The following is a 23,950-nucleotide window of genomic DNA, read 5'->3' as shown; positions in this document are numbered from 1 at the left end:
ATAAGCGGCAGGGACCAATAAATATGCGAGACTCGGATTCCTCGAAGCAGGCCAATCGGGGAGCCGCCTGCAGGTCTGGGGGCGGGGCTAGAGAGGGCGGGGCTTGGAGGGGCCGTAGAGTCACCTGACCGCGGGAGGCGCCGCGCGCGGTGGGCGCTGATTGCCGCAGGTTCAGGGGAGTCGCCATGGTGAGTTCGCAGGGGCGGCGGGCCCCGGGCGGGCCCTCTCCTCGCCCCCTCTCTCTCCGGCCGCCCCGGAGCGCTGCAGGCGGAGTCGGGGCCCCGCAGCTGGGTCGCGGCGCAGACCAGCCGGGCTCGGCCTGCGGGAAGAGGGACGGGCCGCGGAAGGCCGCAGGCGGTCCGATCGGGGCCGGGGTGGGCGGTGGCTCCTGGCCGCGGCCGTTGCTTTGAGACGGGCGGCCTCTCTGAGGGGGTGTCTCGGCCCGTAGGGTCTGGGGTCCGTGAAGGCCTGCGGACGCCTCCGAATGAAGTCGGCCACCCCCGCCCTGACCGGGGCCCGAGGGCCGGTGAGCGCCGGGCTGGGTCGGGGGCGTGCGGAGGCCCTGAGGCTCAGGGTGGCCTCGGGACGGACCCAGAGCTGGCGTCTCCACCTTTGTACCTGGCGGTGTTTGTTCTGCCGGCCCCACGCACGCCTTTTCTTGTATGGGAAATGCCTCCCGGAGGGGCCGTAGAGGTGCCCTGGCCGTTCCCGGCCTCCAGCCCCCTGGCCTGCAGTTCTTTTCAGCGATTTCTAGGGATTCGCTTACGTGAATTTCCTGGAAGGACCCGTGCTACCCGATACCTATTTACTCTGACAGATGGAAGGGAGACTGCTTGTTTCCTTGAACATTTGTTCTTTGGGCAGCCAGGCTCCCTTACTGGTCTCGCCATTGATGAAATCCAAGTATTTCACTTGCTGGGAGTAGGCATTCTCCTTAGCGCCTCTCTGATGGCAGCAAATCGTGGTGTGACTGTTGGCCCATAAACTGGAACTTCCTCAAAATGTGAATCCTCGTGTCTCGTTTCCACAAAGGCAAGTTGTCACTTGTCTTTCATCAGCGTTTGACAGAGTCTGCAATGTTTAAATGATGCCTTTGTACCTCGGTGTGCCGCATGTCAGTTGTAGTGATCTCGCTATTCACGTTATGTGGACAGGCTTCTGGAAGGGGCTTCACTTGAAATGTGTCGATGCCAGAAAGCAGGATTAAATGTTTGACATATACCGCTTTGCTATGATGTACTTTACTATGATACACTGTACAAGGTGATTTTGCTTATTTCTCAGAATTTTTACAGTTGAGAATTGCTATAAGAACATTGCAAACATTTAACTCGGTTTTGTCTATTTCTCAACATTTGCAGAGTGACCTTTATAGTGTTTTGTAATGAAAGGACTTAATTCAGGATCTGCTGTATACCCCAGTCCTGTGCTGGGTGACCGGGTTCGGAGCAGCCAGCCAGACGCAGGGTCCTGTCCCCGTGAATTTTATTGAGAGAGAAAACTTGAGTATCAGTCTTGTCACAGCCACTGACTCTGACCTGGGCAACACACTCGGTCTTACTTGAGTCTCACTTTCACACTTGAAAGCGAATGTTGGACTCTTTGGCTCTTCTGATCGCTAAAGTTCTAGGATCCAGTTCGGTTCATCAGGCATCTCGTGTGCCCTCTGTGTCGTGGACTGCGCTGGGCACTGGAAACAGACGTGGCCCTTGCTCCTCACAGAGCTTAGGCGTCCTGAGGGGAGACGTGCGCGGGGAGCTTAGTGCGATGTAGGCAGAGGCTTGTTTCCTTAGCCCAGCGTTGTGGGGCCATGGAGGGAGGGGTCTGCCTCGTGGAGGAAGTAACATGGGAACCAAGCAGAGATTCTCCAATCGGAGAAGAAGGGGCGTTGCGTGTAGACGAAGCTGGGAGAAAGAAGCAGAGGGCTCCTAGGGAAGGAAGTGCGTTGGTGAATGAAGTTGGAGATGAGTTGGTATTCAGGTTACGTCTTCCCCTCGTGAAGTTCCCGCCCGTCCTCATCCTGAGTTTCCCCTACTTCAGCTGTTAGTTACTTTGTGCCTTGTCATATTTTAAATAGTGCTTTCATTAACGTGATGAAATTCTGTAACTTGGTGAGATCGGTCATTTGCATTGAACAGTCGATTTGCGCTGTGCTGCTAGATCGCATCTGCAGGATGAGTGGAGAGACTGACCAGCAGGTCGGTTGCTGGGGGAGTGGAGATCACGGCCTGTGCATACGGGGATGTAACAGTAATGAGAACTCGTAGGGAGGGCTTATCACTAAGTGCTCGGCCAGTCTGGAGCTTCACCCGCGTCGCCTCATTCATTCTTCATAACAGTGATGTAAGTGCTGGTGTTTTCCCTGTTCGCCAGCGGAGGAAATGAAAGCACATCGTTTGAATGGGGAGTAGTTTTATAAGTGATGAGTTCACGATGACTTTCGCTGTTCTCTGCACCTCATAACTGCGGAGACTTGGGAGGGATGTCTGGCTTGGGTCTCAAGCTAAAATGAGCCTAATCGCAAACGGTGATTTGATCTCCATCCTGTAGCGTTTCCATTTTTTCTCTGATTCACGTCGCTGCCAAGCGCGGTCTTTTGTAAGTGGAGAGCCAGCTTCCCAGGTGGGGAGGCATCAGTTACCTGGCTTGTTTAATAAGATGTCCGTGTTGTCACTCCTGCCCTGTACACCAGTCCCCAGGAAGGCCATCAACACAGTCCCTTAGAACAGAGTAACGTGTAAAAAAACATTTATTATAGCTCTATCTTTTTATTTGTCTACTTCGTAATAAGTGTAATTTTCTACAGTTTGTATTTGTTTCTTCTAATTTTAAAGCCAGTCGATGCAAAAATAGAAATGTTTTGCTAAAATTTTCTTTGTTTATATATAGATCACCGAATCTAGTCAGTTTTATAGAAATGGTTTTGAAATTGTTTGTAATCTCTTTATAACCACAGTTTTATTAGCTGTATAAACATAATCATTATACAGAACAGCCAAAAGGTGGAAGAAATGAACGAATAAACAAAATATGGTATATACGTATGGTGGAACACTATTCAGCCTTAAAAAGGAAGGAAATTCGGACACATGTGACATGGATGAACCAAGAAGTTATTTTAAATGAAATAAACCAGACTCCAAAGGGGAAATATCGTGATTCCTCTCATATGGGTTACTTAGAGAAGTCAGACTCATACCGACAGAAAGTAAAATGGTGGCTTCCTGGGGTAGGCGCCGCAGTGGGGGCGGGGGTGCGTCATTGTTTAAAGGACACAGTTTCCTTTTGGAAAGATGAAACAGTTCTGGTGAGGGATGGTGGTGACAACTGTAAACAGTGTGAATGTACTTAATACCACTGAACGGCCTGGCTTCTGAAATCGGTGTTTGACACTGGTAGTTATGCTGTATTAATGTCTCTAAGTTTAGTTTAAAAGACATAACTTTTTCTTTGAAATTTAGTATGCTTCTGAAGAAGTATGGTCGAAAGGAAACTCACTTTACTGCAGTTTGCTGTGGGAAAAAATAAAGATGCTTGATGTTGGTTATAGTTCAGTTAACTTTTTTTCTCTTTCCAAAATTAGGCCAAGAAAGTTTTCAGTTTTTATAAACTACTCTAGTTCAGAAGTGATTTTATGGGTTTTTGTTAATCTCAAAATTCAGCGTGGTTTTGATGATCTTCAATAATGGAACAGACTAGATTTCACTTCCATGTTTATATGTAAGTCCTCGCTTTCCACCTTTCCAGCTCATCGTGTAGGAGGCATTCTTGTCTTTAGTCATCTTTTTATGAAAGTGTAATTTACATAACGTAAAATTGACCACTTTAAAGTAAACAATTCAGTAGCATTTGGTACGTTGACAGTGTTGTGCAGCCACCACCTCTGTCTAGTTCCAGAACGTTTTTGTCACCCCGACAGCAGACCCTGTCATGCTCACTAAGTAGTTACCCACCACGCGCCCTCTTGGTGACCACCACTCTGCTCTGTTTCCTTGGATGACTTGCCCGTGCCGGACGCCTTGTAGAAGTGGCATCGCACAATGTGTGGCCTTGCGTGTCTGGCTTCTTTCACTTAGCGTATGTTTTCTAGGTTCATTCACGTAACGTGTCAATACTTTTTTCCTTTTTATGATTGTATAATATTCCATTATTTGTATATACCACAATTTGTTTACCCATTCATCTCTTGATTCTTTAGTCACTTTTTATTAAATACGTAACCTAAATGTTCATTCGTTCGTTCATTGAACATTTATGAAGTATCCATTATGTGTCACGCAGTGCGTTGGGTCCCAAGGATGTAAAAATGGCCATGATTATCATGCGATGCCTCTGTACTGGCGGTATAAACCCAGTGTTTATACAACATAAAGGACAGAGTGGTTCCTTCTGCCTCACAGGTAGATCCCATTCACTTTGCAAGCAGATTTTTGCTGATGGCAAAGGGAAGTGTATCTGATGCGGATCTCTGAATTTGAAATGAATGGGCTGGGTACTTGAGAGTGCCCTTGTGGTCTACCGCAAGCCAGGAGTGATAATTCCAGACATTTATTTCTAAGCTGTTTGGTCCCTTGTTACGTATTACCTAAGGGGGCCACCGTTGTTCTGAGCTAGTTCCTTGGTCTAAGAATAGACTAAAATGCAGATGAAAAGCAGTCTAGAGAAAAAGAGACCTTTAGAGACTTGGCTAGACTGTACCTATCACAGGACACATTGGTCTATGGCTGTGTTCCGGGTGGATCCAGTGTGTACTGGCAGAACAGGTAGCCACAAACCACCACCTAGCGATTCTTCGAGGCCAGGCGATAGCAGAACGCTCCGTCCGCTTCTGAGAGTAGATGCTCTGTGCTCGCCAGCGCCCCCTGTCAGCGCTCACAGGCCGGCGAAAGTGACGGGCATAGCTGCCTGTCCAGCAGTTGTCAAAAATTGATAGATGGATATGAGCTGGAGAACTGGATGAGCCGTGGGAGAGGCCGAGGCCGAGGCCGAGGCCGACGCCGTGGCCGGGTCAGAGTTGCTCGAAGAGAGTGCTACTCAGTGGAAGTGCTTGTATTTTCCAGCCTACGACACAGCAGTCGCCTCAGGATGAGCAGGAGAAGCTCTTGGATGAAGCCATACAGGCCGTGAAGGTCCAGTCATTCCAGATGAAGAGATGCCTGGTAAGGTGGCATGAGGGAGGCACAGCACGTGTCCCGAGGTCGTGCCCGCAGTGTTTCCCAAAGGCGCGTGGCATCTCAGTGTCCACCAGCGCCCGTCTGCGCGCCACCACCCTCAATGCTGCGTGGAGCACTTCCAGCCGGGGGTCCGTGTGCCTGGGTTTATACTTGTGGTTTGGGATTGTCTGTCTGCCACATCAGAACTTAAGTGCCAGGACAAGGGGCCCTGCCTTCTGCTTAGCGGTACTATTTCCGTACCGACATCCGACCTGAATTACCAGCCCAGTTGGTTCTCCATCTCCAGCCTGAGGGGTACTTAACATATGTGGGTGCTTAATAAATATTCATTGAGTGAATGGATTTAAGTGCTTTTAATTTGAATTATTTAGCTTTTTTTCTGTCTTGAAGCCTTTTCTTCCATCCCAAATAGATGTTTTTTGTAGAAACTAGCCTAAAAATGATACTTACACCCATTTATATATTTTCATATTTTAAAAGCTAGGGTAGGAGATAATCTCTGTAGAAACTGTAGATTCTTAGGATTAAAATTTAAGAAATGGAACCAAATAGGCTGGTACTTCAAGTTACAGGCTGTAATGATGACGCTGAGCGTATCCTACCTCTGTAAAGTGTCCTTCGGTCTAAAGCTTAGTGATATGCTCTTCTAACCACCTGCGTTTACTGTATTGCTTTCCTTGCGAACAAATTTGCAAAAAAGGAAAAGTCTTAGGATGGAGGGAACAGGTGGGCATGGAGCTGCTTCTGTCTCTGTGAATGAAGAGTATTTCCTGTATCTAAAGGAATCGCCATTCCACACATCTCTGAAGACTTTTAACCTTTCACAGCCATTGTCGGGATAGTATCTTGCTTTGAAACGAGGCAGTATGGCAGCTTTCCTGATGGCGGGTAGAATACGGATCGGCGGTGCTAGTCTCGCAGCCGCTGGGGGCTGTAACGATCAGAGCTGCTCCAGGAGGCTCGTGGTCCTAAGACGCGTGAGACTCGCCGAGCTCTGTGGCCCTGGCCGTGAGGCAGGCCCCTCTTTCTGTTCAGTAGAGAGAAGACAGGGTGAAACTAAACTTGATTTTCATGTGATTAAAATGATTGAAGTGCCGTATCCTTTTAAAACACTGTAACTGGTTTTTGATGGAAGAGTTTATATGATCAAGTTAAGTGTTTATTTAAAATAAGCGTTCTCATCAATTCTGTTGGTATTTCTGTAGGACAAAAACAAGCTTATGGACGCTCTGAAACATGCCTCCAACATGCTCGGGGAGCTCCGGACTTCCATGTTGTCACCAAAGAGCTACTATGAGCTGTGTATCTTTTGAATGTTGAAGAATGAACTTTGTGATTATACTTTTTTTCTCGATAAGGCCATATTTTGTTTGTTCATTATTAAGTTTTTCAGAGTTATGTTCTTCTTCATTGTCTTAACCGAATAGTATTCCTTTCCCATGCAAATGTGCTAAGCGAGAAAAAGACAATCTGAGTGTGAGAAACCCGTTTTTTCTCTGCTTAAACTTCTCGAAGTGGGTTGTCATACCTCGGTTTTCAGACCCTTCACGAAGGCCTTCAAGGCCGTCGGGCAGTTGGTTCTTTATGCTTAGATTCTGTCGGTGTGGGACCCCAAAGCGGAAGGGCATTCGGTGACCTGCCGTTCCCAAACCCTTTAGTGGACCAACGACGCGTGGTCCTTGTTTACTGCTTTGCATCACCAACGTCCTTTAAAGCCCGTGAAGTACGAAACGGCCAGCTGAAATCTGGCTCCACCTAAATGCGCTCTCTTGAAGGACTAGCGTTCGAGACCTCTGCCCAGTAGGTCGATGACTGACCGGCCCCGAGTGTCGCTCGGGCCGGCTTCGTTTGAGTCCTTAATCACACTGAAAAGATATGGCTATTTCTGACGAGCTGCACTACCTGGAGGTCTACCTGACGGACGAGTTTGCCAAGGGAAGAAAGGTGGCAGATCTCTATGAGCTGGTGCAGTACGCGGGGAACATCATCCCCAGGCTGTGAGTCCCCACGGCCCGTGCTTTGTGCCGTGCCATGTCCTTTAAAGCCAGCAGCTTCTGAAAACCAAATTTTAGGTCATTTCTTAATAAACAGAGATAACTGTTTTGGGAGAGAATTGATTTTTTTAAAGTTTTATTAATTTTACTTTTTATCTAGATTATTGAGGAATTTTGGAAATAGAAGCAGATGAACATATTGTGTGTAATGTGTTGACTACTATAAAAGTTAACATGACAATTCTCTTCCCAATAATGGCGTAGAGGTGATGATTTTATATATATGTGGATATAACAGATACTTGTATACGTTCACATCAACTGGGGGTGTCTTGAGTGCTTGTATTTTAAATCAGTTGGTACTTTCTTAATTGTGCAGGAGAGAACTCCGTTCCTGTCTCGTTTCTATAATACGCTTGCATTCAGTGTGCTTGGACATGATCACATTCTTGACTTGACTAGTTTATTTCTAACGGGCGTTTCTTCATAATTCTTCTAGCTACCTGTTGATCACGGTTGGAGTTGTGTACGTCAAGTCATTCCCTCAGTCCAGGAAAGATATTTTGAAGGACTTGGTGGAGATGTGCCGGGGTGTTCAGCACCCCCTGCGAGGCCTCTTTCTGCGGAACTACCTTCTTCAGTGCACCAGAAACATTCTGCCCGACGAAGGCGAGCCCACAGAGTAAGTGCTGCTCTCTCTTGGCTTAGCCGCAATACGCTTTTGTCGTACGATACACAATAAGCATGGAAAAGTATATCAAAGAAAATAAACATCTGCGAATCAGTGTCTCCTACCCACGGCAGCCACTGGTAGCGTTTCGCTTCTTGATTTCCCCCATGATGTGGAACTCGGGGTACGTGGCGTGATGCACATGTGCCCTCACGAAAACTATGCCTCTGGATTATTGGAACCTGCTGTTTTCGTGTAACCTCATTGAGAACCTTTTTCCATTCCATTAACCATTCTTTGAAAATGGGACTTTTAAATGAGTTACTTTTTGAAACTTTGTTCACAATGAAATAAGTGTGCTTAACTTTTTCCATGAGCTGTCCAGTTTTCACGTTGTTTCTTGAATGTCCATCGGATTTTATAATTTACGGACTGCTAGTTACCTTAGAATTTCAGCGATTTTGATGACCTGTGTACACATATTAGATATTAATTCCAAAACAGAAAAAAACGAAAGCCATTCAGAAAGAGCCCTGTCTTCTCTGTGACTAGCCTTCCAGCATCCAAGTTTATTGTGCTTTTATCCCACGAAAGTGGCAGATGGTCAGCCAAGTGGGTCTTCGGCCAATTGGGTGAACTGTATTCATGTGACAGCTTCCTTATTACATGAAGACCTTAATTTTTTTTTTTAAGTTTACCTAGTTATTTATTTCTAACATGTACAGTTCAGTAGTTTTTAGTATATCTGCATCAATTCCTTTTTAAAAGAAAAACATAATAAAATTTTACCATGCGTATGACAAAAAGATTTAACTGGTATAGGAAAGATAAACATTAAGCAGTGTAGTGAATACTGTGAGGTTTTTTGCTCTATTATGATTTGACTCTCAGTTTTGAGCATTTAATTAGGCAATCGGTAAAAGGTTTTGAAAACTGTTTAAGTTCCCCATCTTAGGAGATGTAAAATAAGCAGGAAATGCGTGGTCTCCCCCTCCCTCACCAAGCTTACATTTTAATTGAAAACATGAACTATTTAACAATAAAATGTTGTAGTTACCAGTATGTCATGTCAAATTTTTTAGGCTTCTTGAATTAATGGAGTTGTTGTCATACGCGTCTGGTCGGCCCAGGGAAGGGAGTGCGGGAGAGTATTTTTCCCTTTAGACTCGTGTAGTGTCTTCTTCCTGGTGTTTTTTTCCTCTCGAGTTTGTTCCCCTTGAAACTGAACACTAAGCCAGCGAAGCTGAAAGTGTCTTTTCTAAAGCGCTGGTGTATTAAAGAGACAAGTAGGAAATGCCCGCAGGAGAGGGATCGTAGTGAGTCGGTCCTGTCACGTGAATACTGTGTATAAAGGTTCCTAACCGTTTCATTGCAGCGAAGAAACAACTGGCGACGTGAGCGACTCCATGGATTTCGTACTACTCAACTTCGCGGAAATGAATAAGCTCTGGGTGCGAATGCAGCATCAGGGACACAGCCGAGACAGGGAGAAAAGGGAACGGGAGAGACAGGAGCTGAGGATTTTGGTGGGAACCAATCTGGTGCGCCTCAGTCAGCTGGAAGGCGTCAATGTGGAGCGTTACAAACAGGTTCGCTGCTTTTACTTGTTGCCTTTTCTTATGTCATAAGCTGTAAATTGAAATCTGATTTTTAAAATAGAAGTATTTTTGTTAAACGCTATTACGTTGGAAACCATTGACAATCAAAGAAAACTTAAACTGAAAGATATTTTGAGTCTGCGTTTGTGGATTAGAAGATTGAATATTACCAATTTTCCTTAAATCGAGATTTACTGTATGTTGCAGTAAATTTCCTCTGAAGCTACATAAGATAATGTGGTATTGGTGAAAAGGATAAACACATAAATAAATCTTGGAGGAGAATAAAGCAGGGTCGACAGACTTTTTCGTAAAGGACCAGATAGTAAATATTTCTTGGTTTTGCAAGCCATGTGGTCTGCAGCTACCAAACTCTACAGGTGTGGTGCCAGTGCATTCGGACCACGTGGAAGCGGTTTACAAACTGGGCCCTGAGCCAGTTTGCTGACCTCTGTAATAGACAATCTGGAATACACCCACGTATATATAATGTTATTTTTGATAAAGATGCAAAAGCAACCTCTTCGACAAATGGTTCTGGAACAGTTGGACATCTGTATGCAGACAAAACTCCTCAACTGTGACCCATCATCGTACTGTAGAAAAACTAAAAAAAAAAAAAAGGATCAGAGACCTAAATATAAAATCTAAAACTATAAAACTTTTAGAAGAAAACAGAGGAAACTTTTACAACCTTGGATTAGACAGATTTCTTAGGACACAAAAATCGCAAACCATAAAAGATAGGAAGTTAATGAAATGGACCTCATCCTAAATGACTTTTACTAAATAGAAAGCCAGAGTTTTTTATTTAAAAAGGCTTCTGTAAAAATTTAGAATTTAATCTAGAAATGAAGTATGGGTGAGAAAACTCATCAAAATAACGATTTTTAAAATAATAGTTCAAATGGACTATTAGAAAAACGACTTGAAATTTTGAAAATAATCTTTTAACTCTTACTTTTTTTTCTCTCTCAGATTGTTTTGACGGGCATACTGGAGCAAGTCGTGAATTGTAGGGATGCTTTGGCTCAAGAATATCTCATGGAGTGTATCATTCAGGTTGATGAGAACATTTATTTTTTTTTAAATGACTCATTTTAATTTTCATTGTTTTGAGAAAAATCTTGATAGAGCAGAAAATAAGCTTTCCTGAATAAAGAATTCCTTTTTCCCACTAATAGCTTGATCTTTGTATTGATGTGTTTTTCTCCCCCAAATGTAGGAAAGCATGACCTCCAAGTTCTCTAGGTCTCATGAGTTTTAGTATAATTGTTAGTGGACATTGGTTAGTGGAATATTTCTTTCTGGACTTACGTTGCGAGAGGCTTAAAAGTACCGTATTTTAATTTAGTTGCATGAGATTAAAATGACTGTTTCCACAAATATGAACTTTAAGTACCATAAATAAGTCCAGGATGTAATGTGAAATGCTTTTCCTTGTATCAATCAATTATTATTTGATTTTCAGGTTTTTCCTGATGAATTCCACCTTCAAACTCTGAATCCTTTTCTTCGGGCCTGTGCCGAGTTACACCAAAATGTAAATGTGAAAAACATAATCATCGCTTTAATTGATAGGTAAGAGCTTCCAGCACTGGAGGGCAAACATCCTGACTTCAGAATAACGGATTTAAGAAAAAAACATTTTCACGAATTACTCGTTTCTGTTACATCTCTATAATACTAATAATTTTAGTGTAATTACACTTTAGTCCTGTAAATGTGAGTATCTGCCAGGTGCTTGCCTAGCTTAGGCGTGAAGGAGTTTAGCATTGGATCATGCAGGAGGCGTGGAAATAATGCTTAGTTTTAATCTAGGCATTTAACGAAAGCGACGTTGTTTACAACGGTTTAAGATGTTATTTTTAAGAAAAACAGAAGTCAACTTTACTACTTTTGGAATCAGTTGTGTCTTAAACTCTACGGTAGTGAAGCTGCAGTCTCAAAGTAGTCTGTGTACTTTTTAGCTCTTAAAGATTATTTTTATATAATCAAGGCTGTCGAATACACTTGTAACTTAAAATGCATTTCTGTCCATATCTGCTTAACTCGGCTTCAGAGAATTCGGCAGATTCAGCCTGTTGACAGTCTATTTACGTGTGGTATAGAGTGAGAATGCGGTGGAATAAGGCACCATTGGCAAAACTAGTTCAAAAGGAATTGCGGGAATCCTCAGCTACATTCCGTGTCCTTTTTAAAAACCTCGTTTAATGTTCTAGGAGCAACACACTTGTGGAAAATACAGAGAGGCACGAAGAGTAAATGTCATCTGTGATCCCGCTGCTCTGTATCTTCAAGGATTATTCTGTTTTTCAGATTAGCTTTATTCGCTCACCGTGAGGATGGACCTGGAATCCCAGCAGATATTAAGCTTTTTGATATATTTTCACAGCAGGTGGCTACAGTAATACAGGTACATAGGGCTTTTCTCCTAAGTTCTCCAAACTTTGAAACTTTTCAGCTGGTAGATCCTTTTGTAACTGTTTAAAATAAACTCCGCGGTTTTCCGCGGTTTTCTCAACTTTGCAGTCCAGACAAGACATGCCTTCGGAGGACGTCGTGTCCTTACAGGTGTCTCTCATCAACCTCGCCATGAAGTGCTACCCGGACCGCGTGGACTATGTCGACAAAGTTCTAGAAACGACAGTGGAGATATTTAATAAGCTCAACCTCGAACAGTAAGTCAAAGTCGCATTTTTTGTAAAAACCCTCATAAGGCACTTTTTTGTCCCAGATTCGTTTTTCTTTGTCAATTCCTTTCTGAAGTGTTAGCGTTTATCTTATTTTAAGCCTTTGTTGGGTTCACATGCTTGGTGCTAATCAGGACAGAGTGACGGCCAGTTACTCGCCGTGCACATCGATCAAGTAGTGGCACTTGCGGACCATTAGCAGTCTTCAGGGGCTAGTGTCCCCAGTTCTGACCCCTTTGTATACGTGAATGTGTTTTTAAACAGGTAGGAAAACCGTTTACATCAAGCGGTATTTCCATAAGAAGTGGTTTACTACCGATGAGTAAGTCATGAAAAATTAGGGGCATGTGTGTATTTAAGGTGTGAAAATGAAATTGGTTTAAAATACTTTTTTGTTTGATTTTGACACCGTCAAGGAAACTATGAAAATGCTCTGATGCCTACACAGCGCGCCCTGAGCTGTGCTTCGCTAGGCTTGTGGCACCCTCTAGTGGCCACTGTGGGCAGTCCCGCTCCCCTTCTCTCCCCCTCGCTGTCCCACCCTCCCTGCTTCTGAACAGGGCTCAAGCCAGGCCCTTCGAACCGTCTCTCTCCTTTCCACGGCTCTTCCAGCCGTGGAGCGGTGTCAGGAAGCTTTCTTCTCCTCTTCCTCTTTTCATCCCCCATTTTTTTGGTGAACTAAAAGACATTCCAGATCTTGAATGATAACAACGATGTGTCTGTAGCTTCTCCCATTAAGTTAGATTTAAAGTAAAATTAGGCAAAGTCAAGAATTGGAAATCCCAACCTCTCAAGTTGTCATAAATGCGGGACAGCCCTCGGCATCCACAGAATGCTCCTAGGAAGACGCCCCACCTTAATTTAGCCTTAATTTAGCCTGCTGTTCCTTGTCACCAACATCCAGTGCAGAGGGAGTCGTTTGTGCTTTTTCCTGTCGTGTTGACTTGCTAGTTTTGCATGGGTTTTTCTTCCCACTCACTTTCATCGTGAATATACTGTACTTCTTGGCCACCCTAGGAATCTAGCTATCCTTAAATACTTCCCCTAGACACATCTAATTCCAGACAGTCACTTTAACGCGGGCTTTGCAACCTGTTCTTGAGTCGGAGTCTATGATATCATTTTGGATCACTAGGGCATTGACAAATGAATAAATGTGTTTAAGATAGGCATCTTGGGAGGAGGCCATCGGAGTGTTTTGGGGTGATGTAACTCACTTGACCCATTTCCTTTACCGTATAAATGAAAATTTCCAAGTCTTTACAAAACAAGTATATAGAAAGTTGATGTGAGTCATTACAGTGCTGCTCTTTTCTTTCCGTAGTATTGCTACCAGCAGCGCAGTTTCGAAGGAGCTCACCAGACTTTTGAAGATACCTGTTGACACGTACAACAATATTCTAACCGTCTTGAAACTGAAACATTTCCACCCGCTCTTTGAGTACTTTGACTATGAGTCTAGAAAGAGCATGAGTTGTTACGTGCTTAGTAACGTTCTGGATTATAACACGGAAATCGTCTCTCAAGACCAGGTGAGAGCACAGCAGCGGGCTAGCCTGGCGAGTCGCTTGTTCGTTCTGTCAGTTACAGAATCGGAGGTGTGTAAGGGACAGGTCATAGAACAACCGTAACCCCACCAGAAAGAGAATAACCTCTGTTTGCTGCATCTCTTTGCAGATTTTTGTCTGTGTGTCAATCTGCATATACTTTCTCATAAAAAAGGAGTTATATTGTTGACATTGATACTGTTTTGTAACTTCGCCTAACAAGAAACACTTCTGATAGTGGCTTCATATACCGATGGTTTCACTCCAGCGGGTTTCTGTCCCCCGTGTCACAGGTGGATTCTATAATGAATTTGGTGTCCACGCTGATTCAGGACCAGCCAGACCAACCCGTAGAGGACCCTGATCCCGAGGACTTCGCCGACGAGCAGGGCCTTGTGGGCCGAGCCATTCATCTTCTGCGGTCGGAGGACCCTGACCAGCAGTACTTGGTACGAGTTTGCTCGTACCCGTTTGCTGGGTCTCCAGTAGCCTCACGTGGCTTGTGGTCTTAAAAGGGTTTGAAAGAATCGCAACGAATGAGAGATTTGGTGGCATCCGTGGCTTTTACTGTATCTACAGATCCATAAGTGTGAAATTCTGGAGCTTAGAAAGAACTAGCTGGTCGCTCTGGTTTCTTTGGAAGACTTCTTCGAGACCGCGGGAAAGCCTGTCATCCTTTAGTTGGGTGGCCAGCAATCATTTCCATGCTCATTTTTAAAACTCTGTTGCTTTTATTTATTTAATTTATTTTTTTACTATTTCTTATTTACACCTACAGCACCTGGTCTTCCAGGTGGTCTCTCATTTAAGTACTAACCAGGCCCGACCCTGCTTAGCTTCCGAGCTCAGACATCGGGCTTGTTCAGGGTGGCATGGCTGTAGACCGTAGACCATGGACCGTGGCTCCACTGGGGTGTGAACCCAGGACCTTCTGTGTGTAAAGCAGACGTGCTAACTGCTACACCATGGAACCACATCCTAAAGTGTGTTGCTTTTACAGAATCAGCAACCATCCTTATATTCAGTTGAGTTTGTGTGTCCGAGGCTTGCACATGTAGATCCTATGTGGTTGCCACATTGAAGATGTGTGAAAAGACTTGAAAATTCAGGTTGCCTTTTTCTTAACCCCGTTTCCTGGTGCAATCAGATGCGGCCCTCCCTTCCTTTACCATGGTCCCCGGAACCTCTGGCGCGAACAGAACCTGTCGCCTGAGCGTTGGAGACAGCTAGCGGGGAATTTAATGAGAGGAGGCGCCGATGGCTGCCTCGTTCTTGCTGGGGCGAAGTGGTCCGGCCATTGTTGGGCCCATGAGGCTGAGTGTCAGGCGCTGTGACGGACACCTGGATTTGAGGGGGCTCCTGACTGCCTTCTGCAGGTCCCTTCCTGTCACAGTTGACACTCTTGTGCTGCTTCATAAGCAGTGTGAAAAGCAGCTGATCCCTGGTGGCGCTGTGGGAGACTCTGACCTGCCTTGGTGACACTTTCTGGGCGCTGGCTTCCGCTTCTCACTCTGCACTGCGTGTCATCTGTGCATAGTGACTGGCTGATTGTTCCTATTTTTAACCGATTCCCTTATGTGTCTGTGTCACACACATGCTTAACGTGTGTTTTCGTTTTTTGTCGTGTAATGGATGCAGTGGTTAGCAAGTGCCCTTCCACCTGCGGCCAGTGGTCACCTGTGTACAGGGACCTTTAAGGCACCACTCATTCATGCTGACTTTCCACAGGGGAGAACAGCCTCTCCTCTGCCGTATCAGAGAAGGTCTCAGAACCAGACTGTGGCACGTTGTGTCACACATACGTCAGAAGTAGTTCACGAGGTCTCGTGGTTTTTCTGAAACAACACATCGTGGGTTTCACAATGGCTTTTTAAAAGTGTGTAGCTTTTTCTGTTACTTAAGTGGTCTTAACCTCTTTTCTGAATTCAGAGGTACGCTATACCAGCAACATGCACATAGCTGTTTTTTTTTGAAACTTGTTTTTGCACATAGCTGTCTTCGTGGCATAATAGCCAGGCAGCATTTCTGAGCACGTCCCTCGTGTCAAGTAGCACGTCGCATGTGTTATTTGATCTTCCTAGCAAGCCTGGGGTAAAGTACACATCCCCTTTTTCAGATGAAACCTGCTAGCAGGGAAATAATTTGCCTGTGATCACACTAGTAGTGAGTGTTAGAATATCCTTTTAAATATCAAGTCTGTCTGTAGAGTTCTTTGGCAACACAGTATGCTTCGTACCTGTGTCTGAGAAAATGTCTCCATCCCTGACTGGCTGCGTAACCATGGGCAGGTGATACAGCCTCTCTGAACCTCAGGCCTCTCTCTCTAGGGTGACTGTAGCAACTTCGCGAGGTAAGAAGGCAGAGCGCCCGCCTTACAGCCTGGCAGGTTGTGTGTGTCCCAAAGCTGGTAGCGACAGTGTGATCAGAGTCCCCCTTTAAGTTCACTGGTCATTAATCACAGTGCAGAAAAGATGAATTGTCCCGGTTTCTCTTTTTTCCCCGTCAGATTCTAAACACGGCACGAAAACATTTTGGAGCTGGCGGGAACCAGCGGATCCGCTTCACGCTGCCGCCCCTGGTGTTCGCGGCGTACCAGCTGGCGTTTCGCTACAAGGAGAACGCGAAAGTGGTGGGTTTGCTTTTGAGTATGTCACTTCTTTTTTCTCTTTTTCTCTCTCTGTGTGTTTTAGTTTATCGTTATATAAAATTCCAAACATGTGCAAAAGCAGGGGGGTAACAAAGCCCAGTTTCAGTCACGTGATCATTGCTCGCCCTGCGTTAAGTGTCCTCAGGGCCACGTGGGCGGGTTATGTACTAGCTGAGGGGTCACATGAGAACACTGGGAAATGAAAGGTGTGAACAGTTTGAATTTATGTCGGGAGTTTTTCCCGCGTTTGGAGGTCCGTTGTGAGACATTGGCAAGGTGATTACACGACTGGCTGAGAACGCCTTAGTTCTTAAAGGACGATTGTGGTTCTCGAGGTCCTCACGGTCCAGCCTGCGGGGTTCGTGCAGCCCCCGTGTGGAGGCTGTGGTACGTACCGGGCGAGGAGCAGGTCCCCTCCCTGCGCCCGGCGACGGCCCGGCAGGGCACATCGCCTCTCTCCGAAAGCCTGTGATGGAGTCACTTTTTCAGTCGAATTCATTTTTATGAACTTATTCCTTTTCCCAACTGAATGGCTTCTGTCTTGAGTGGTGTGGCTTTGTAGAAAACCCCACAGTCTGACTGCCGGAGAGTCGAGCGGTCAGGTGCACGCTGAGGAATGAACCTCAGTAAACCTGATTTTCAGCTAAGGCAGACACAGGGTTTATCCAGGGGACCTACCATCTGGGCAGAGCAGCTTGGGCCAGCCTTTCGTTCAGCCCCTTTCCGACGTCGTAAGGTAGACGTTTGTGAACGCGGCACTGGAAATGCAACCAGCACTTAATGTTCGGTGCCGTGGCCTGCACCACGGACTGTGTGCCCGGGTCGTTGCTCTGAGTCCTCAAGGCCAATCTGACTGTTCTCTCTTAAAAAGGAAGAGAACTGATGGCTTTCGTAAGAAATTGGGGCGGTCAGACATGGGTACAACATTTAAACCTCACTAGTAAGCACAGCAGTGGACCTTTGGAGAAGTCGGACTCGTGGAGAGCAAGGACACCTACGGAGCGGCAGTGGCAGTGGCGTGGTGAGAATGCATCCTCAGCCTAGTGATGGTGGGGACGTGAATTTCCAGTCTTTCTTGAAAAGTCTGGCAGGATGTAACTAGAGCCGTAGAAGGTCCAGTAATTGCACTGCCGAGAATTTATGCTAAGGAAGTAATTAGGGATTCAGTAAAGCTTTGTGTATATAGATCATTCATTATGGTGTTACAGATCTTTTCCAAAAGGAAAGAGTCAAGTAACTTATGCTCCGTCCAGTTTGCGGAATGTTTTCTAGTGATGAAAATGACTTCGAATAACGTTAGCATCATGAGGAAAATGGTTACGACAAAGTAAGTAGAAAAGAAGTTGGATACACAGTGCATCAGCATGAGCCCAGTGTAGCTGCTCAGCGAGCGCCCTTAAAACAGAGCAGACCGTGCGCAGACACCGCAGACACCGCAGACACCGCAGCCACGTTACCTTTGCAGAGGAGAAAGACAGGAAGACGCGAGCACCTGAATGTAGTCAGTGATTATTGCCGGGCGTAGGTAGATTTGGGGATGATTTTAACTGAAAAAAATGTTTGTGTGTATTTTCATTTTGTCCAATTTGGGAACGTGTTGCTTTTTGTTTTTTGTTTTTTTTTAATTTTTTAAACAATGTATTTAACAATATATTTAAAATACTAGCATTTCAACACATAACCAATATAATAATAATTATTATTATTTTTAAAATATTTTTGTGTTGCTTTCCTGATGAAAAAAAACAAATTCCTAATATTTAAAGATTGCAGAGCCAGTGACCTCAAATGGATGTTTCGAGAAAACATCCTGTTTGGTTTACCTGTGTGCTTTGTAAATGAGCCAGAGAAGAAGGATGACAACAGGAACCTGGGAGCTCAACTTGATCGCTCTCTGTTCTGTAGAAGTTTCATAGGAAATAAGTATGTGTGAGCAAGTTCATCTTGAACTTAAGGTAATTAAACAGTTTTTTTTCGGTTTTAGGATGACAAATGGGAGAAGAAATGCCAGAAGATTTTTTCCTTTGCTCACCAGACAATCAGCGCTTTGATCAAAGCAGAGCTGGCAGAGTTACCCCTGAGGCTTTTCCTTCAGGGGGCTCTCGCCGCTGGAGAAATCGGTTTTGAGAATCATGAAACAGTAGCGTATGAATTTATGTCCCAGGTGATGACCCGTTCCCTTCAGGGTTGTGTAATCCGCTTTGCTATGTTCGGTCCCCTGTCTGCGCCACGGTGGCAGTGCACATGGGCTTAACTTTCACTGGCTTCCTAAGTACCCCTCCCACTGTCACGTTGCCTGCTTCCGAGCAGGAAAATCCATCACTGCCTGGGCGGTAATGGGATTTAAGATTTTCGGGTGGATTACGGTAAAACTGTCACGGAATGGTTCCGTTCGGGGACCCTGGTTAAACGACAGGTAGGACAGGTGTCCTCGTGGCAGCTTGTCAGCATCGTCACTGTCAGCGGTGTCCGGCGCCTTCAGGAGGGCGCACGTTGTGCCCCGCGGGGCACCCTGCGGGGTGGGCTCTGGTGGGGACTTCGGGAAGCTCCCGAGTGGGTGCTTGACAATCAGAGGCCCCTTCTGCTCCGTGTCCACCAGGCGTTTTCTCTGTACGAAGACGAGATCAGCGATTCCAAGGCGCAGCTGGCGGCCATCACCCTGATCATCGGCACGTTCGAGAGGATGAAGTGCTTCAGCGAGGAGAACCACGAGCCCCTGCGGACGCAGTGCGCCCTGGCCGCGTCCAAGCTGCTCAAGAAGCCCGACCAGGGCCGGGCCGTGAGCACCTGCGCCCACCTCTTCTGGCCCGTCAGGAACACGGACAGAAACGGCGAGGAGGTAGGTGGCCCGGGGGTCCGAGCAGGGGCGGCCGCGGGGGCTTGTGCCCTGGAGGCATTGGAGCCCTCGGCAGCCGGACGGGGAGAACTGCTTCGTTCTGTTAAATGAAAAGGACAGGAACACACAGTGATGGTTCCGCTCCAAGGCTGTCGTGACATGACGAGTGTACCCCGCCGCCTTTAAAGGTACACATGACACAGGCACACCTTGCTTTTCGCACTTCGCAGACGCTGCGTTTTTTACAAATTGAAGGTTTGTGGCAACTCTGCACTAAGCAGATTTGTCAGCACCGTTTTTCCAATAGCATTTGTCCACTTCATGTATCTCACATTTTGGTAATTCTCGCAATATTTCCAGCTTTTTTATCATGGTTGTGCTGGTCATGGTCTGTGATCAGTGATCTGTGACGTTACCGTTGAAATTGCCTTGGGGTGCCGCAGACCATGCCCGCGTAGCGTGAACTTAATCGGTGGGTGCTGTGTGTGTTCTGACTGCTCCGCCGACTGGCCGTTCCCCGTCTCTCCTCTCCTGGGTCCTCCCTGGTGCCTGGGACAATGACAGTGCTGAAATCAGGCCAGAGAATAACACTGCGGCAGCCTCCAGGTGTTCGAGTGACAGGAAGAGTCGCCGTCTCTCACCTGGACTCAAAAGCCAGGCGTGGCCACGCTCAGCGCGGCCGCGGGAAGCCGAGACAGGCCGGCAGCGGGGCCTCGCGCGCCAGCAGCCACGCGGCGAACGCAGAGAAGTTCCCGGAGGAAATTGAGAGCGCTCCTCGGTGATCGCACGACTGAAGAGGACGCGGGACGGCCGACTGCTGATGCGGAGAAGGTTCCAGTGGCCCGGACAGAAGACGGAACCAGCCACAACGGTCCCGTAGGCCACCGCCTCGTCCAGAGCGAGGCCCCGGCTCTCTTCAGTTCCAAGGAGGCCGAGGCTGAGGACGCCGCGGAAGAGTCTGAAGCGGGCAGAGGCTGGGTCACCGGGGCTGAGTTGGAAAGAAGCCGGCTCCGTAACGGAAGTCCGGGGGAGCAGCAGGTTTTCCAGAAGGTCTGGCTAAGGCCGTGGATGAAGGTGGCTCCACCAAACGACAGATTTCCCATGCGGACGACGCAGCCTTGCGCTGGAAGATGCCACCTGGGACATTCGTAGCCAGAGAGAAGTCCGTGCCCGGCTTCAGAGCTTCAGAGGACAGGCTGACTCTCCTGGCAGGGGCTCACGCAGCTGGTGACTTTAAGCTGAAGCCGGTGTTCATTTGCCATTCTGAAAATCCTCGGGCCCCTTAGAATCCTGACAGATCTCCTCTGCCTGGGCTCTGTAAATGGAACAACGAAGCCTGGGTGACAGCACCTCTGTTTACAACATGGCTCACTGAGCATTTTAAGCCCCCTGTTGACACCTGCTGCTCAGAAGGTTCTTTTCAAAATACCGCTGCTCACTGCCAGTCACCTGGTCACCCACGAGCTCCGATAGCGACGGACACAAGACTAATGTAGTCTTCATGCCTGTGGACACAGCCTCCATCCCGCAGCCCACGGACCAAGGAGTAACTTCAGCTTTTGCGTCTTATGATTTGAGAAGCAGGTCTCGTAAGGCTGTAGCTGCCACAGACAGTGGTTCCTCTGCTGGATCTGGGCAAAGTCAGTTGAAACCCTGGAAGAGATTCCCCCTTCTAGAAGCCATGAAGAACATGTGTGATTCATGGGAAGAGGTCAGAATGTCAACTCGAACAGGAGTGTGGAAGACGCTGATTCCAGCCCTTGTGGATGACCTCGAGGGCCCCAGGCTTCAGTGCAGGAAGTCACCGTGGATGAACTGGAACAGGAGGTGGGGGGAAGGTGTGACCGCTCTGCTGCGACCTCCTGACGGAGCCTGAGGAGCCGCTGCTCACGGGTGGGCCAGGAACGTGGTTTCTCGCGATGGAACCTGCGCCTGGCGAAGCCCGTGGACGTGCCAACAAGGGACTCGGGATGTCACGTAACGGCAGTTGATGAGGCAGCGGCCGGGCTCGGGGGCACTGTCCCCGGTTCTGAAAGTAGCTCTGTGGGCCAAATGCTGTCAGACAGCGTCGCACGCTGCAGACAGATCGCTGGAGGGAGGAAAGGTCAGTCGGCGAGGCCGACTTCACTGCCGCCGTGTTTCAAGAACTTGAAGCGGACACCCCGGCCTTCAGCCCCCACTGCCCCGGCCGGGCAGTGGCCGTCAGCGGCGGGGCGGGACCTGCACCAGCAGAACGGGCGTGGCTCGCCGAGGCTCAGGTGATGGGTGGCGTTTTTTAGTGAGAAAGTTCTTTCAAATTAAGGTGTGCACGCTGGTTTTTTTTTTTTTAGACATAATTCTATTGCGCATTTACTAGACTACACGTAAACCTGGCTTTCACATGTACTGAGAAACCAAAAAATCGGTGTGGCTTGCTCTGTGGTGATATTTATTGTGGTGCTTTGGGACCAAATCTGCGATATCTCCTAGGTATGGCTGTGTGTAAATATAAAACGTTTAGCGTGTAAGTATATAAAACAGAGAACATTTATTTTAAAATATAGTTATGTACTTAAGAAATGAAGACGATTTAAATTTGTCATGTCCCTTTAGAACATGAAAGGACCACTGTAGTGTTGTGTTTATTCCCTCGTGTGAGAAGAGACACTTGTGCTTCATTAATCTCTTCGACCCCCCCCCCTTTATTCCAGCTTCACGGAGGCAAGAGGGTAATGGAATGCCTAAAGAAAGCCCTAAAAATAGCCAATCAGTGCATGGACCCCTCTCTACAAGTGCAGCTTTTTATAGAAATCCTGAACAGATACATCTACTTTTATGAGAAGGAGAATGACGCGGTGAGTGAACTAACGAAGCGTCTCCGGGGCACTGTGCTTCCCTTTCCCGCTCTTAGATTTGATACGTACAGAAGCTTCGCATTCTGACATTTCTTTTTATGATTTTTTTTTTGTTAACACCTACAGCACCTGGTGTTCCTAGGTGGTCTCCCATCCAGGTACTGACCAGGGCTGACTCTGCTTAGCTTCCGAGATCAGACGGGATTGGGCTCGTTCAGGGTGGCATGGCCGTAGGCCTGACATTTTTTTTGTTTACAAGGGTCAGAGTTGGGAGAACCCATCTACTGGTCTCTCTTTCTCCCAAATCCTTCTGTCTGTGTAGATGCATCTCTAACAAAAGTACTCTTTGTGTGCAAGGAAGTTCTCATCCCTTTTGCTTAGGAGTAGTTTATAAAAATAGGCTCTGTGTTTAAGAGACAAAATAATGTACAAAAGCTGAACAGTGGACCAAATTGTCATCACGTACAGATTTAGAATAATTCCTAAATAAACGACAATCATCCTTTTAGCAGAACGGAGTTGGTCAAGATTTGTAGGTTAAATACAATTTTGCTTTTGATCTTCTGGTTCATGACACTGCGTTTTTTATTTTTTTGTTCTCGGTAAATAGCCAAAAGTTGATGGTTAAACCAGGAATCACTTTCTCGCCTTTTTTTTTTTTTTAATAATAATTCTGGGAATCGATGAGAGTAGTGCACGCTCCTCAGAACATTTTTATTGAATTGACCTTTACTTTTCGTAGTACACGCTTGACCGTGAAATTGTGCGTATTTTTTTGTAGGTCACGATTCAGGTTTTGAACCAGCTTATCCAAAAGATTCGAGAAGACCTCCCAAATCTTGAGTCCAGTGAAGAAACAGAGCAGATTAACAAACATTTTCGGAACACGCTGGAGCATCTGCGCTTGAGGCGGGAATCACCAGAATCTGAGGGGCCCATCTACGAAGGTCTCGTCCTTTGAAGGAGGCGGGCTCACCACACTCCCTTCCCTGTCCATCCAGTGAGGGTTCTGCTACCCTAGGTTTTCCTTCCATAGATTGTGCCTTTCAGAAATGCTGAGGTAGGTTTCCCGTTTCTTACCTGCGATGTGTTTTACCCAGCACCTCCGGACGCTCACCTTCAAGACCTTAACAGAGTTATCCACGTCGTAAGTGTTCAGGCCTGTCTGATTGCCCCAAGTAGCATGATTGATTTGCGATTTAAAATTCCTATGATCTGTAAGAAAAAAACCACAAAAGAAAAGAAAACAAAAATACTTAAAAACCACTTCTCTCGGCCACTAATGAAACTCTCCTTCCCTTTCTGTTTTGTTTCATTGTTGATTGTGTAATTCTCTTCATTACTTGGGGTACTAACCCGAAAGCGTCTGTCTCTTTGTTCTCTAGTCCAATTCGAGGTTAATTTAGAGGAAAGGGATCCTGTATGTGAAATTCAGCTTGGGCTTTTCCCTAAATGCAAGATGAGGCCATGTATAATATTTTCCCGACAACTAGGCTATATTAATGCATGTTTGAGGATTTTAAAGCGCCATGGTCAAAACCAGAAGCTATATTTTGCATATTTGGACTCGGCCATCCATCAAACCTATGTTGTCCTCTGACATATTTATCAAAATAATTTTGTTCTAAATAGTATAAAATAGAAAATTTGTGATCTATATAATTTATGTATAACCTTCATTATTGTAAATTTAGGGGGAAATGCATCATACAATTATGATTTTTTTTTTTTTGCACCAGTGAGAATAAAGTTGCTATTAACAATTTTGGACTTTCTCCCTTTCATACTTGATTCGTAAGAGGCTCTAGTGCAGTGTGGGCGGAGTGGATGCTTTCCCTGTGACAAGGCTGTGTCGCCGCATCCGCCAGGCTCTAGTCCCCCCTGGCCTTCCGCTCACCTCTGCTGTCCTCGCCTGCCTCAGCTGGAGTCCTGGCCTGGCGGAAGCGGTCAAGGGCGG

At 46.3% G+C, this 23,950-nt stretch overlaps 1 protein-coding gene and 2 pseudogenes across 2 annotated transcripts; 1 reads left to right on the top strand and 2 right to left on the bottom strand.

Moving 5' to 3' along the window:
- Positions 1 to 97: 97 nt before the first annotated feature.
- VPS35 (VPS35 retromer complex component) lies at positions 98 to 23,222 on the top strand. 2 transcript variants are annotated; one of them, XM_039880777.1, is made up of 17 exons: positions 98 to 188; positions 5,061 to 5,159; positions 6,380 to 6,476; positions 7,048 to 7,171; positions 7,668 to 7,850; positions 9,214 to 9,427; positions 10,415 to 10,498; positions 10,908 to 11,017; positions 11,756 to 11,852; positions 11,969 to 12,117; positions 13,454 to 13,661; positions 13,970 to 14,125; positions 16,183 to 16,305; positions 18,308 to 18,487; positions 18,923 to 19,162; positions 21,850 to 21,993; positions 22,775 to 23,222. In XM_039880777.1, exons 1-17 carry the CDS (start codon positions 186 to 188, stop codon positions 22,952 to 22,954), a joined length of 2,391 nt encoding a protein of 796 aa, XP_039736711.1. In that variant the 5' UTR covers positions 98 to 185; the 3' UTR covers positions 22,955 to 23,222. The 2 variants fall into 2 exon arrangements, with proteins under 2 accessions (XP_039736711.1, XP_039736710.1); XM_039880776.1 differs by lacking the exon at positions 98 to 188 and adding an exon at positions 470 to 526.
- Positions 14,446 to 14,560, bottom strand: LOC120617425 (uncharacterized; annotated as a pseudogene).
- On the bottom strand, positions 22,111 to 22,229 carry LOC120617401 (uncharacterized; annotated as a pseudogene).
- Positions 23,223 to 23,950: the final 728 nt, after the last annotated feature.

The sequence above is a fragment of the Pteropus medius genome, unplaced genomic scaffold (genome assembly GCF_902729225.1).
Source record: "Pteropus medius unplaced genomic scaffold, Ma_sr-lr_union100, whole genome shotgun sequence".
Lineage (NCBI taxonomy): Eukaryota > Metazoa > Chordata > Mammalia > Chiroptera > Pteropodidae > Pteropus > Pteropus medius.
Note: the sequence above shows the minus strand (reverse complement) of the source record. Positions and strands in the feature narration are given on the sequence as shown.